Below are 15,452 nucleotides of genomic sequence, written 5' to 3' on the forward strand. Positions count from 1 at the left end.
CTTTCCTGGTTACCACCACTCTTATATTTTCCTTTCCTTTAAGGTCTATTCTCCCTTAATCAGAATTTTCAGCAACAAGAGGAGTGGGATGGACCAGGAAACTCCTAAAATGTTCAGGCATGCTGTTATTAGCAGACTCTATTAGCTGCATATATAAAAAATCTTGGGAAAAGTCAACTTTTTTATATTGAGAAAATGGATTGAAATCTTAAATTAATACTTAACTTTTTCATATCCAAGTTATTTTAAAATATTTACTAAATAAATATAGGACTGTTAACTTAGTGATAATTTCAACATTAGACTGTTCATTTAGTGATGATTTCATTATTAGAAGTGAAAATATGTGTATGAATGCCTGTGGATTCAACTCAAATGTTTCTTCACTATTTAATGTATTTCTTCTTCACTTGCTCGTTATGAACTTAAATTTGGTGCCTCCATCCAAAAACCAAGAGCAGACGAGTTACCTCACACTGTCCTCATTTGCATCCATTTCCCTTCTTTATGAGAAGGAGAGCCATCCCACCTAATTTTGCCTTGACAACAAGGAAATAACTAATGACAATATGGGAATCAACTCACTGTTCATCCCTCATGCCAGCATGTCAGGCCCTCCATCGTTTGGTTCAAACTGGTGCTAATTGCAAGAGAGCAGGACAAGAGTCTTTGGCGTTTTTCCATTCCATATCGTTGCTAGCATGGATCAGTAAAACTCCTTGGATGTGTGCATTGAGGAACTTGGTTAAGTGAGTTAGATCTTCTTTACTGTGTCTTCTTCCACAAAATATGCTGTTATAAGTTTCTTATTTTTTAAAAAGTAATGAAAGAAACTATAACTAAATTATTCTGTATTTATAAAATACGGATCACTGCCTTCCTATAAAAATTTAAGATCAGGTCTCCAGAATGAAAGAGATAAACATGTGTAGATGCAAGTCAATTCTGCATTGGGTTCTTATCACCACATTAAAGAGAAAATCTGAGGATAGAAGTGATGCCTTAATTTTGATTTTTGAATGTATACCACTACCTAATGTACATAAAACCACCATCACAGAACAAACCTGATACATCCAACAGCTGGCTGCATTTAAATGATTTTCAAATAAGTGCTTAAAAAAGTCAATTTGGGGTGTTTTGCTGCCTAGGAACGAAACAAATCATAGATATGTTTTCATGTTGATTTTCTCCGACAGGACTGGGAATTCCCACATTTCATGGGGGATGTCGACGTAAATCTTCCTGGGCTGCACACTCCTCACATGCAGTTCAAGATTCCTTTCTTCCAGAAGATCTTCAAGGAGGAGTATCATATTCATATAACAGGTATAACTTTGAACACAATTTGACTGTCTCCTAAATAGAGTATAGGACCATATCCCTGGATGCCATTTCCCCATGTGGATTTCTGGTTGCAGCAAGACGATAAGCAAATACTAGAGAACCTTTCCACATCACCTCTGGCTGAGCGCCCCCCCCCACCAACACTTTGTTGAACGTATTAGATCTACCTTGATGTTTTTTAAAAAACACCCTTCTCCAGCTAACATGGTGTTTCCTGGAAATAAAGCTCTACTCTACAAAAAAAAAAAAAAAAAAAAAGATGGCTTATGGGAAAAGATCTCTTTTACAGGAAGCTAAAAATGGGAATTACCAAAGAAAGCAACTTTCTGGCATGACGGAAGAACACTGGTGAGGGTAGGAAAGAATATGAATTTGGAATCTGCATCCATTGAGTCTTAGGTCTCCTTCCTTACTCAGTGTCTTTCAAATGACTTTAAAATAAAATCTTATTTTGGCTAAATAAATAAATAAATAAAGAAGGCAGCTTCTTTTAAAAACAAAAGCAAATGGTAAGTGAAAAGTCAAACAGAGAAGTTCCAGTCTGAATACTTGGAGTTGACTTGGTATAATTCCTAAGCTGTTCAAAATATCCTAGACTTGGTTGTTAATATAATCCAAAGGGTCATGCCACAGGGCTTTGCAGTTCAAACCAGGCCAAGGTAAATGGGAGGAAAGATCTTTGCTTACTACTACCTGATCTCAGAAAGGGAGCTACTGTGGGCTGATTTTTAAAAATTGAAAGCAAACGTTGATTGCAGAATGGAACATTTTTCAATATCCCCATTTGCCATAAGGGCTTGATTCCATATTCATCTATAGATATTGTTATAATTTTTCATTAAATATTTACTAGTAGCTGAAAAAAAAAAGCACATGGTAACATTTTAGAGGCATACAGGAATATAGTTTTATTCCAGTCACTTAACAGTGCAAGGTGGTTCCATGTCAGTGGCAGCTCTGGACCATCAGTCTGGGACTTAGACTCCTGGGGGCTTTAACTATTTCAGCTTCCACTTCCAGTGGGCAAATGGGAATAAAGAGAATGCGGAAAATGACTTAAGAAGACTTACCTGTTTCTCAACCACCTGGCCTGGAAAAGAAACCTGTCACTTCCACTCACATTCTATTGGGGAGAACTAGTGGGACGGCCCCATGCCGAGTCAAGGAGAGTGGGGGAAACGTAGGCCCCCAGTGGGTGGCCGCTTCTGATGTCAGGTCTCACGGTCCAGCCCAGGACACATCCTTGGTGTGGAGTGTTAGCTACCTCTGCCGTGCTCCGTAGATCACTCCACCTTGGTTTAAGTAGCTTTCTTTTTCACAACATAGAGCTCAGTATATTTTTCCAACATTAATACTCTTTGTGCTTTGTTCTCCGTTTGCTGCTGAAATCAAAACAATGGTGCAGTCAGATCATGTGCCTTCAGGGAGTTCGGCCACTTCTCATTTGATTGAGTAAACCTTACTGCTGCAGAAGAGCACCTGTTTGTCTCAGGTGATCCTCCTGCGCATCCTCACATTAGCTCGTTTTCAGATGTGTCCTGCTCTTGAACTGGCTCGAATATGATTTATCAGAATATTCTTTCATGACATCCCAGTCATTCGCATCTGAAAAAAAGGCTTCCCGGAGTTCCGTTTTATCCCTTTTTTTTTTTTTTTCTCTCCTTATAGCAAGAAGCAGACAGCTGAATGATCACAAATAAAGAACAGCATTAGTTCTCAAGCTGTTCAAATGCAGGTAGTGAATGTGTGTGTGTTTTAAGGACAATGGCCTAGGATCCCACACCTGCTATAATAAAAACTGCCGATGAAATCTGTGCTCACACTAACGTCTGTGCTGCCGAATAAAAATAGCCCGAGCACAGAAAATGTGAACATCTGAGGACTGGGGGAAAAAAAAAAAAAAAACCTTTGCTTCCCAACTTGAAGGCTGTTTTTGCTTTGAGCACGAGGCGACCTTCCTAAATTGGAGAATGAGCTCATGAATAGGGAAGATGCAACGGGTTTCTTTTCCTATTCAAAGTGGATGAGGCCCATCTATTAAATTCACTGGGTAAATCAGTCAATTTGAGTTCAGGTCACATAGTGTGGTTTCAGAGTCCCCACATAATCTCTGCAGCATGCTACCCTCCTGGACTTCTAAAACAGCCATCACACACATGATATCATCCTATCCCTTTGGGCAGGCTTTTGCAGGGACCATCTGTTCTTGCTATCAGCTCTTGTCCCAGACCAACATGGTACTAATATTGTCTCTGAATGAATATCAGAACCCCTGTCAAAGACATACCGATTGAGTGCAGAATATCAGGTTTAAAAAGGGGGGGGGGGAGGGGGGGAGATTCGGAGAACCCATTGTCCAGATAGAAAAATAAAGCTGTTAAAAATATTTAATATGAAGCTCTTTTGCATGGCCTTGTAATATATGCTATCATTTTAGACAGAGGCAGGGACAGATTTTGTGGTACCCAAAGCTTACACAATTTGGAATGCTCATTAAGAATATGAATACAAAATTACAACGAAAAATTGTATTCAGCATCTGGGAAGGGAGCCAGGCACACAGAATTCCCTGAAGCTTCAGCATCGTTATTTTCTAGGTGAAGCCTCCTGTGCATTTGAACTAAAACCTTTGTTTCACCAAGTCTTATTTTCTAAAAGCTTAAAAGGAAGAAAGACTAGCTAAGTTTTTGTAAAGGAGAAGGCATATTGATAAAACTTGCCAGAAGGTGGAAATATATTGTAATTAAGGCTTTGGTATCAGCTTTTGCCAAATTACGCTGGTTATCATATCATCTGGGGAACTTTATAAATATACAGATTGTTGGGTCCCATTCCTAATGGTTCCAACCGAGTAGGTCTGCTCAAAGGCCAAGGAGTGGGACTTTGGAAAAGTTCCCCTCGGGGATGCTGACCCTTGAGAACTGCTCCTTTCTGATTGAGAGGACACAGATGAGGTCAGACTGACTCCCTGAGGTGAGCCATGTGAATGAGTGGGTGCCCAGACCTGCCAGGAAGGCTCTTGAGGATTCTGGGGCTTAAATTCAAAACAAGATGGGCTTTGGAGGGAAGGGCTCCACCATCAATGATTTGAATCCAGTTCGTGGTAGATAAGATGACCATGTGCTGCCCCAGCTCCAAGACAAACATTTCTAGGAAAATGGTGACAGGTTTGGAGGCTAAAGAAAGTCAGAACTTTCCCCTTCTTGTTTTGTTCTGGTGCCTTCTTTGTTCTGTTAATCGGCTGAAGAGGTTGCCACAGCCACTCAGGAGTGCTGTCCAGTCTCCTCTGAAAGCCCTTTTACTTTATCTGACTTTGTAAGGTTGCTACTGCTGGTCAAACCCAGGTAAAAATCTCTGAAATGTGGTGCGACGTACGGTAGGAGTGTATTTCATACACTCAGTATTTAGCAGCCCACAAATTTTTAAGTGAACTGCAAACACCAGCTTGATTGGCTCCTCCAAGTTCTGCTGCTTTTCGTAGGGAGACTTCAGTGCATTCCTCAGTCAGCAGATATTGAATATCGCGCCTGGGATTATTAAGTGTGAAACCCTCTGTATCTGTCAATGGTTCTCAAACCTTAGTGTGTTTGTGAATCACTTGGAGAACTTGTTTAAAAAGTCCATCAGCCGCACGCCCAGACTCGGATGCCTGAGGTATGAGGTGGCGCCCCGGATCTCCCATTGTCTCAGGCACCACCCGTGACGCCCATGCAGGTGGCCAGAGGACCACACTTGGAGAAACACGGCTACTGAGGATCATCTTCTATAGTCAGAATTCCTCTCATCTTAGCTTTTGTTTATTTTACATACACCTCTTAAAACAAAAGCCAAGGGGCAGAATGCCAAGTCAATAGAAACGGGTAACCAGTGGAAAAGGCACATGGTGGAGGCTCGCTAAGAAGCTAGAAAGTTCAGGGCCGGGGCCCACAGAGGAGGTCCCAGAGCAGAGCATGACTGGGGAAAGGTCTGCTTGGCCACAGGAGAAGTGGGAGCCAGGGCCAAGGAAGTTCCGTCTATGGCTTTCTCTGTCTGTGTTTGGTCTGCCCTAGAGGAGCCTGGACCAGGACTGCTGGGGGTCTCCCAGGGCCAAGGATGGCTCTGGCATTGCCCCAGGTATCAATTCTCTGTCCAGCGCATGCTGAGGCAACGGAGCGTAAAGGTGCAGCGCCTGGGCTCCAGCTCTGCTGCAAGCTGGTGACATGGCCCTTGTCAAGCTCCTTACCCTCTTCTGGGGCTCGGCTTTTTTCACCTGCAAAATGGGGGCAGTAATGCTACTTATCCCACAGGGTTGCTGTGAAATTGAAGTTAATTAACATGTACAAGGCTCTTAAAACAATGCCTGCCATGAAGTAAGCACTCAAGAAACTCTCACCATTTTTACCTACAGCTTTTCCTCTCGTCCATCCAGAATCTGTCTTCCCTATTTAATTCAAAAACTTGAGGTAGCCTGAGAGAGGGCTCTCTGATTATTTATCCACTGCTCTGAATTCTTTGCTGTTACTTACTGTTCTGAGTCCTTAAGAAGGAGGAAGCTAAGAATGGGGGAAAAAAAACAACAAAAAAACTCCCAATGAAATGCTCTGTATGTAGAGGGTTATCTGACACTGATGAGTTCCCATTGACATTTTAAAAGCATTTAGGATTTGAGTATTTTTTAATCCCGATTCCTAGCTGGTTTTATTTATGCGTGTCAGAAATAAGTTGAATTGTTGCATCTGTTTAGCTCATCTGGATCCCCCTTGACAGATGGTTTGCTGCAGTATGTATGAGCTTTCATTTTATAAGCTGGGCTCCAGCTTATAAAAATAAATCATCTCTATCCAAGGGTGTGTTAAAATATTTTTTTCTGGGAATTTGGACTTCAGTAATAAAGGGGATAAATGGTTCCTGATTTGGTCACATCCGTGCTTTTAGCCCAAGTCCATTGTTCTTCTCCTAAAAGTAAATGCTAAATGCAGCTGTGTAATGATCTCTTTTGCCCTCTTCCCTTTTACCTATAAGGTGAGTGCAAAGATGGATTCCAAATGTGATGGACTAAGTCTCCGGAGGCAAGAGAGGAATGGCCTCTCAATTCAGCCTCGGAAGCTCCTCTGAGTCCTATTAATGTCGATCCCGGTGGAAACTCTGCCATCTGTCAGCCCAGCCACACAAAGGAAGTGTCCCATTGGTGGCCATCATCTGAGTAAATTAGGAGGGGGTTGGGGGAGAGGCCAGAAGGAAGGCTCGTGCATCTGTGAGGAGAGAATTCACACTGCTGGTACCATGATGCCCGTGGGAACCCTTTCGGCCAAAATGGAAAATGTAGACATAAACAAGCCTCCGTAGGTCTGTGTTCTATTTCAGTTTCCGGCGCGGTGTGAGGGCACAGGTGCTTTACATTGGCGAGAATGTGGAAGATAATGAGTAAAACCCCTTCGTTTTCTTTCTATAGCTGCATGATTTCTGGCAAATGAATTCCCAGAGATTGTTTTTTAAAGAGTTCTTCCTGTGTCAATCAGATCATAGAAAGCTCAGGTGAGGGCAGGTCAGGGGTCCATCCAGCAGAATATTCTGTCTGGCAAAATTAGCAAGGGACTTGTTATCGGGAAATACGACGCATCCTGGTCACCACGACAAGTCCCAAAGATAGTGAATATATCCGAAGTACACGAGGACCTCTTGCTAGTCTCTTAGTTGTGAATTTTGCTAAACCTTTCCTGAAGCAATATCCATTTTCAGCACATTTATACAGCTCTAAGAGGTAACGTTGTTTACTTCTACATAAAGCAGCAATTTCTTTTATTTGTCCCAAACTCATCTTCTTCAAGGCCATGGTTTCTTTGCGCGTAGCCTGCCAGTCCTTGCTGCCCTGAAGCTGGTCTGCCCTCTCCAAACTGAGGTGTCCCGGGTTCACTGATGCAGAGATGGGGATTTTTGTAATAAAACCCACGTGCTTTTCAGGGATTTGTCTTTCTAGCCAGAAGAAATATTTGAAATAGGTAATTAATCATAATCTTTGAGACATGACTATTTTGCTTTTCCCAATTCTTCAGATTTCATCTGAATTTAGCCATATCCTGGAATTCACCAGATCATTATGACACATGTATTTGATTAGAAAGACTGGAGCTTCACTCCTTGAAATTTTTCTGGACACAGTATCTCAGATTTTACCTATTGATTAATGGATATTTTCTGAGTTAACATGTGTCTAAAACGAAGCTAGGATCTAGGGAATACAGAAATGAACCTAGCACAATTTCCAGTCTCAAGAAAGTCAGAGTCTGGTGGTCATCTAATTCAGTACAACTGCACGACCTTTTGCTTCTCTTTTTATCATCACAAGCTTCTACCTCTATTCATCATATTGGATTATGTCCTTAAGGACTGGTCTCTCACTTAAGGAAGCAACAATGACAAGAGAGGCACTTTGAGAAGCTATATTCATTTGCTTTAATCTTGAGAAGACAATTTACTAACTCAGGTAACTCATCAATTCATAAATTATTTGTAAATATCTTCAATTTACTAAATAGTCTTCTCATGGCATAAGCACTTAATGCAGTTTTTAGGTATCCCTAAATTACCTAGGGGGACTTAAAGAGATGCTAATTTAGTGAGCCCTGTTTTCACCATCGTTTCACATCATATCTGGAATGAGAGGACATTGAGTATGGTCAAGAAGCCTGTTATAGCAAGCTGGGGTTTTTTGTTTGTTTTATTTTTTTATTGAATTATAGATGGTTTACAATGTTGTGCTAGTTTCTGGTGTACAGCATAGTGATTCAGCTGTACATACATATATATTCTTTTCATATTCTTTTTCATTATAGGTTATTACAAGATACTGAATATAATTCCCTGTGCTGTGCAGTAGGACCTTGTGGTTTATCTATTTTATATAGAGTAGTTAGTGTGTGCAAATCCCAGACTCTTAATTTACCCCTCACCCCCTCCCCTCTTAGGCAATCGTAAGTTTGTCTTCCGTGTCTGTGAGTCTGTTTCTATTTTGTAAATAAGTTCATTTGTGTCATTTTTTTTTAAGATTTCACATGTAAGTGATATCATATGACACTTGTCTTTCTCTGTCTGACCAACTTCACTTAGTAGGATCATCTCTAGAATCCATCCATGTTGCTGCAAATGGCATTATTCCCTTCTTTTTTATGGCCGATACAAACCTGATGTTAATTATTTAATTATCCAAAACTCATCTTCTTCAAGGCCATGGTTTCCTGTTATCCCATAAGGGATACTCAATGGCTCTGTGGAGCGTGACCACGGGACGCAGGAGTCCGGCCGAGTGGTGACACCCACTCAGTATAAAGGTGCTCACAGCCCAGCTCAGCGTCAGTGCTCGCTGGCAACTGTACTGAGTAAGAGATTTTTTTTTAAATATTCTAATCACATACTTGAGTCTTGAAAGGTTCATTATGTGGTGGAAATATCATCACTTACAGCCTTTTTCCTTAGTTGAAAAGATAACATTTTCCCCCAAAGTATTGTCTTTTCCTATGCTAAGTGAGGGTAATATTTAATGAAGAATTCTTTTAAAATTAAGTAGCCCAGGATTCTATAAACTCCCACAAAGAAAAATGATAAAATTACCATTATAATTTCATTTTTGACAATCAGGAAGATTCATTTAAAGCACGAAACACAAGAAAGAGGTAATACCACCAACACCATGCAGTGATTTCTCATTAAAGGAGACAGTGAGACATTTCCAGGAGATTAATAGAAAGAATGTATGGATTCTTACCCTTCCTCCTGGCTGATTTACATTATGCTATGTAGTTGAAACAACAGGGGGAAATGCAAAAATCTCTCGTGTGATTAATGCCGAAATACCAAACCTCTCGTTACGGTTGATTGTACATTCAGAGCAACACACGTGGGAAATGGCAGGAGAAGCACTTCTGTTCTTCTCTGGTTTTATGTCCTATACCTTTTCGTGTGGATCATTTCAGGGCCTTAGATGTATCTTTCTATGGTAAACAGCATTTCCCAGAATATGCACTTTTTTTTTTAAGGATTGCTTTCTCCATCTGAAAATCGTATATTGCATCTTTTTTCTCTCATGGTTAAAGTTCCTGGTCCATCATAAAACATTCAGGTTTAGGTGATGCTCATTTCACAGACTCATCAAAGAGACTTTTAGGACTGGGAAGAAACCTTAAGGATTATATAGCTCAACTCCTTCGCTTCAGAGACAAGAACACTAAGGTTGAGTTGTCCTTCCTGATTTTGTTTGGTGGTTTGCCGCATCTCGTAAAATGAAAGTAATTTTTTTTAAAGAGGAAAAAGTACTACCAAGGTAACAAAACACTGTGTAAGATGGAAGAATGGATAAAAGAGGAAGATGAACATCCTTCCTCTGTACGAACAGATAAATGGACCAGAAGTTATGTCAGGTGGGCTGGAAACAAATGAAAAGTTAAGTAGAAACACTTCCTCTATATTCAGCAGTTCCAAGTTCTCTTGAGTGGCTGTGGCAGTCAGGGGAAGGACGATGCTACAGCCACAGAGAAAAGGGAATAAATCAGTGGCGATCCCGTCTCACTTGGTTCTCTGCCCTGTGCACGTCCCCGTTCCCACATGACCTCTCTGCTGAGGAGTGGAGGAGCAGGGAGGTGGGGATTTCTCTCCTGTTCTTTAGCCTCAAAGTTTGTGTATATAGAAGATCTTTCCTCCGGACTTATGCTACTGCAAGCTGTAGACAAAATCAATTGCTGATATTTTTAACTTGTTAACTATGCTGATTCACAAAGCATATTTACATATAGCTATGCACGGGGTCCTCTTGGATAATTGGTCCAGTGATATCCACCCCTTGAAGTCAGTGCTCAGTAATTCATTCTGTTTTATCCAGACTGAAACATTTAGGATATATCTTTGTTACAAACCCTTACCCCCTCTTCTCTCTCTCTCTCTGTTCTATCACTAAGATCTTAATATTATCTGGATTGAAGAAGTAGAAGGCAGAAATTGCAGGAGTAATGTTACTACTCTACATTTTTGGCAAACAATGTATTTCAGAGAACTTTCAAATCTAACCTCTCATTTTATTCTCACAATAATCCTTTGAGGTTGTGACATTGGTATTATTCTCTATTTCACAGAACAAAAAAATTGAATTCACATAGTTAATAAGTAGAAGGATTAGGGGGAAGAGGACAGAATCATAGAACTGGAAGGCATCTGATTCTGTTTCTTCAGTTTGGAAATAAAATTACTGAGATCTGGAAAGGTTAAACATGTTACCCAAGATTGTATTATTAAACTTTAGTATTAGCTGTCCAGCTGCCGATGTCCAGCCTGCAGTTTTTGTCACTATATCATGAGAAATAATATAACGTGTCTCTTTAGTGTAAACGTTCAGTGGGCAAACTGACCCAGCACCATTCAACTCAGGTAGTAGAAAAATCATTTGAATGTATGGAAAAAAAAGCTCCTTCTGTCTTCAGGATTCCTTTGGTTTGACTACTGTGCATTCACTACCACTCGTGTGTGTGTGTGTGTGTGTGTGTGTGTGTTATTTCTGGGCTGTCTATTCTGTTCCATTGATACATATGTGTATTTTTGTGCGAATACCATGCTGTTTTGATACTGTAGCTTTGTAGTATTGTCTGAAGTCTGGGAGAGTTATTCCTCCAGCTTCATTCTTTTTCTTCAGTATTGCTTTGGCAATTCTGTGTCTTTTGTGATTCCAGATAAATTTTAGGATGATTTATTCTAGTTCTGTGAAATATGTCCTGGGTCATTTGATAGAGATTGCATTAAATCTGTAGATTGCTGTAGGAAGTATGGCCATTTGAACAATATGAATTCTTCCTATCCAAGATCATGGGTTATCTTTCTATTTCTTTAAATCACCCTTAGTTTCCTTAATGAATTTTTTATAGTTCTCTGCATATAAGTCTTTCACTTCCTTGGTCAGGTTTATTCCTAAATATTTTAGGATGCTTGGAGAATCACCCTTCTCCAAAGTCTGTGAGCATTCCTCTTTTTCCTCCCCGATTCTGTGATGCTGCTTAACTTCAGTTTCTGATATCTTATTCCTCTAGAAAGAGAGACCCCTTTGTGAGGGACTGCTCTATTCAGTTTATAGAAGTTACCTAGAGAGGGTGTAAATGTTTTTTCAAGGGGCTTTTGTGAGTCAGGAAGGTGATGGCAGTCATATAAGTCTGAGGACCTCTTCCCCTCACCATCCAGTCTGGCTTCATAATGATGCATGTAGTTTACAGGAGAATTAAGTATGGATTTCCTACAACAGACAAGCACCCAGAGCCCCTCTCCCAGCTGCTGTCTATCCTGGAAGCCACAAACCAGTGCCTCCTTGATAGCAAATGAGAATCCCTGAACTTTTGCATATCACCTGTCTCTCATTCTGCTCTGTTTTTTTTTTTTCCTACAATATTCTCCATCCTTTCCCTTGTCTCTCCCCTCAGCCCCTCTCTTCCACATTACCTGCTCTTTTTCTGTATGCTCTTTTTATCTGCAGCATAATAAAAATGTGTACTAAAAGAAGCATAACAGTTTCCAAACCATTCTTTGTCTTGCTTTTTTTTCCCTAAGACCCCATGAATTGCTACTTCCTTCAAAATCATGACTTAGGCAGGGCTTATGATAATAATAGTAACAATTACTGCATTCCTATTATGTACCAAGCATTGTGCTTCATATCTGATAATCTCGTGAAATGCTAACAGCTTTAATAAGTACTGTTATTTTCTGCATGTAAAGAAATGGGAGTTTAGAGAATTTAAACAACTAATCTAAGGTCATGTAGCCACTAAGTTTGTGAGCCAGCCAGGATTAAAATCCTTCTACCTTGCACATAATAGGAGTTTGAAAATGTGTAATGATGATGATAAAATACTTTCCTAAACTGTTCACAGAGTTCCATTTTTATATAGCTATAGGTTCTATTAGAATACATATTGCAAAATACATTTTTACCAATCTTAGTTTAATAAGTTTGCCCAAGATCCTATCTCTCATGTAAAGCAGTAACTTAATAATGTTCAATACCATCATTTTAAAATACAAAGTAAAATAATTTTGACATAATATATATAATTATAACTAAAGCTTTTAGAACCTGTATGTGTGTATATATATATATATATATATATATATATATATATAATTTGCTATAAAAAATATAATTTGCTATAGCAAACCTTTGAGGTGAGTATTACTGTATTATTAGGATACAGTTGATACTGTAAAACCTGCAATTAATTATAATTATAATAAAAATTATAATGGAATCTAGTATCCCTTGAAAGTTTATTCACATTCTTTCCATTTAAAGATGCAAAGATTTCACTAGATAATGTGTCTAAATAATATCTTATTAACATAAGATTTTTAAATACTACAGAGAAATCATAGTAGTTACAATCTCTCCAAATCATGTCTTCGAAAGCTTTAGTTATATTTATTTGCCTGATAAATGGATTCTGTTCAATGGGAATTTGATGCAATTATTTTTAAAGTCTCGAAACAAATGCTCAAGGATTATTGATCTGAATCACACCCACTAATGGTTTAATCAACAGGTCACCTACAAACAGCAAAATGAATTCAATTGATATAGTGCTGTGTTTGCATTGCAGAATGATTTCTTTCCCAAACATAATTATAAAACTGTGAGAGATATTCAATCATATGTTGGACTCTCCTAAGAATTTCTTTAAGACTTCATTCTTAAATATTAATTGAAATGTTCTAGAGAGTAACTTGCATGGCACCAAATTGGAGTAGAGCTGCGATGCCTAGAAAACCAGGAGACAATCTAGTTAGTGTAAATATCACAAATCACCGGCCCTGGGATCTACCCTAGGCATTTTCACATGCCTAGAATCCATTTAGGGAATTCCCTCAGCCAATTCACTTAATGGCAGCATAGCCCTCTTAAAAAAACTGTTAACAGGTCTAAAACATTAACAATTTATGCTATTATACCATCATCTCCATTTTATAGGAGAAAACCCTATTGCCGTTTTATAGGTCTTTGACTAATGCGCAGTATTTCTTTTTTAATGCAGGTAAATGGTTTAACTATGGAATTATCTTTCTTGTCTTGATTTTGGATCTTAATATGTGGAAGAACCAGATATTTTATAAGCCTCATGAATATGGACAGTATATCGGCCCAGGGCAGAAGATATATACTGTGAAGGACTCTGAGAGTCTAAAGGATTTGAACAGAACCAAGCTATCCTGGGAATGGAGGTCCAATCACACTAACCCTCAGACTAATAAAACTTACGTTGAGGGGGACATGTTCCTACACAGCAGGTTCATAGGAGCAAGCCTTGATGTCAAGTGTCTGGCTTTCGTTCCAAGTTTGATAGCCTTCGTGTGGTTCGGGTTTTTCATTTGGTTCTTTGGACGATTTTTGAAAAACGAGCAAGGCATGGAGAATCAAGACAAAACTTACACACGCATGAAAAGGAAATCCCCATCGGAACATAGCAAGGACATGGGAATCACGCGAGAAAACACCCAGGCTTCCGTGGAAGACCCTCTGAATGACCCCGCCTTGGTGCACATCCGGTCCGACTTCAACGAGATCGTCTACAAGTCCTCCCACCTCACGTCGGAGAACTTGAGCTCGCACTTGAATGAGTCGACCAGCACGACAGAGGCAGACCCAGATCCAACGACTTCTAAAAGTACACCCACGAACTAGGTCCGCGTACCTGGAGACAGCACAAAAAGCCACCTTGAGTGTAACTCTAAAAAGTTAGTCTTTCCTTTTGTAAATGTAAGGTTTACGTAGCGTTAGGTAAAGAAAAACAAACGATGCCACAACGGTGCTCAACATGCTTTTTCTAGGACTCATTGTTTTCTATTTGTATTATGACCTGTGCCTACTGTCTAACGGTCCTCTAGAAATTGCTTTTCACAGTTGCACAAGCTACTTACTGACTTTACAGCATAATAGATTAGCTGGTTACCCATGTATCTGATGTTCAACCATAGTGGTGCCTTGAGACATTAAACTGTTTTTAACTGTACCAGAAACGAAGTGTGAAACAGTTCTCTAACCTCCTTCACATGGGGTTTTTTGTATCCAATTATTTTGATCTACCCTTGATGTCTGATGCAGGAAACTGATGTAGCTGAGATGTGGCTCAGGAAGTATGTGTCGGTTCCTTATTCAGCAGTGGAGTTGGTGACTTTGACAGCTGGACTGCAGAGAAGCACGCATGGTGATTACCTTTGAATTTTTATTGGCTGCCTGCCAAATACAAATACAGATGCAAAATTCAGTAATAGGAGAACAATAATCCAGCATGGGTCAGTACTTGTGAAATGTGACTTTCTCCAGCCAGTAATTGCAATTAGATGATAATCCCTAATTACCTTTTCCTAATTAAAGATAAATTGCTACCTGATTAAAAATCCTGCCCTTCACCTTTGGGAACAAAGTTTAAGAGGCACAGTTAGGTGAACTCTCAAATTTGTTGGCATTTTCACAAAGCCCTAGAAAACGAAGGAACTGAAGTTTTAATCATGCGAGGGTTGTGTAGCTTACTGTCTACAATATCTGTACATCTTTCTGTAAATATGGCTCTGGACAGTGAAAATTGAAAAACAGATGCCAACCCTGAGCAAGGAAACTCCTCTAAAAAGATCATGCAGTGAAAAAAAAAAAAAAATCACGCAGTGGAACTTTGTGAGGTAGAAAAAGATGTGCATGGAAGAATCTGTCTATTGGCTTGTTTTGTGTGTGCGTATTTTGTTTGGTTTGGTTTGATTTGGTTTTTGGTTTTTAAAATTAAACATCGCACATTAATAAATCAGAATCATACATCAGTAATTATGTGATGTAGTTTTTTGTTTTTAATAGAAGAGATCAATTGTATCTTAACAACAGCCCATGTGAATTTTTTTTAAACTCAGTGTCAAGCAAGCTAAGAAATGGAACACTCCCAACTTGCTTTTAATTTTGTTCCATAAATTGTGGTTACATGTTCCTTGAGGGTTTGGGAAAGATCACTTTTAAGGCAAAATTATTTTCCTGTCACATACTGACATAGCTGTATTTTGTCTTTATGATTTTTTAAAACCTCTCTTGTTTTGATCTATCTGTTTTTAAGCTTGCAGCT

At 39.4% G+C, this 15,452-nt stretch overlaps 1 protein-coding gene across 3 annotated transcripts in view; it reads left to right on the top strand.

The window, feature by feature from the left end:
* Positions 1-15,159, top strand: part of TMEM117 (transmembrane protein 117) — a 441,213-nt gene extending 426,054 nt beyond the window's left edge. For all 3 annotated transcript variants that reach the window (XM_031462722.2, XM_031462720.2, XM_031462724.2), the window contains 2 exons: positions 1,200-1,329; positions 13,383-15,159. In XM_031462722.2, the coding sequence (XP_031318582.1) occupies positions 1,200-1,329; positions 13,383-14,029 (777 nt within the window). In that variant the 3' untranslated portion in view covers positions 14,030-15,159. The remainder of the gene's footprint in view (positions 1-1,199; positions 1,330-13,382) is intronic.
* Positions 15,160-15,452: the final 293 nt, after the last annotated feature.

This window comes from Camelus dromedarius, chromosome 11, assembly GCF_036321535.1.
Source record: "Camelus dromedarius isolate mCamDro1 chromosome 11, mCamDro1.pat, whole genome shotgun sequence".
Taxonomy (NCBI): domain Eukaryota; kingdom Metazoa; phylum Chordata; class Mammalia; order Artiodactyla; family Camelidae; genus Camelus; species Camelus dromedarius.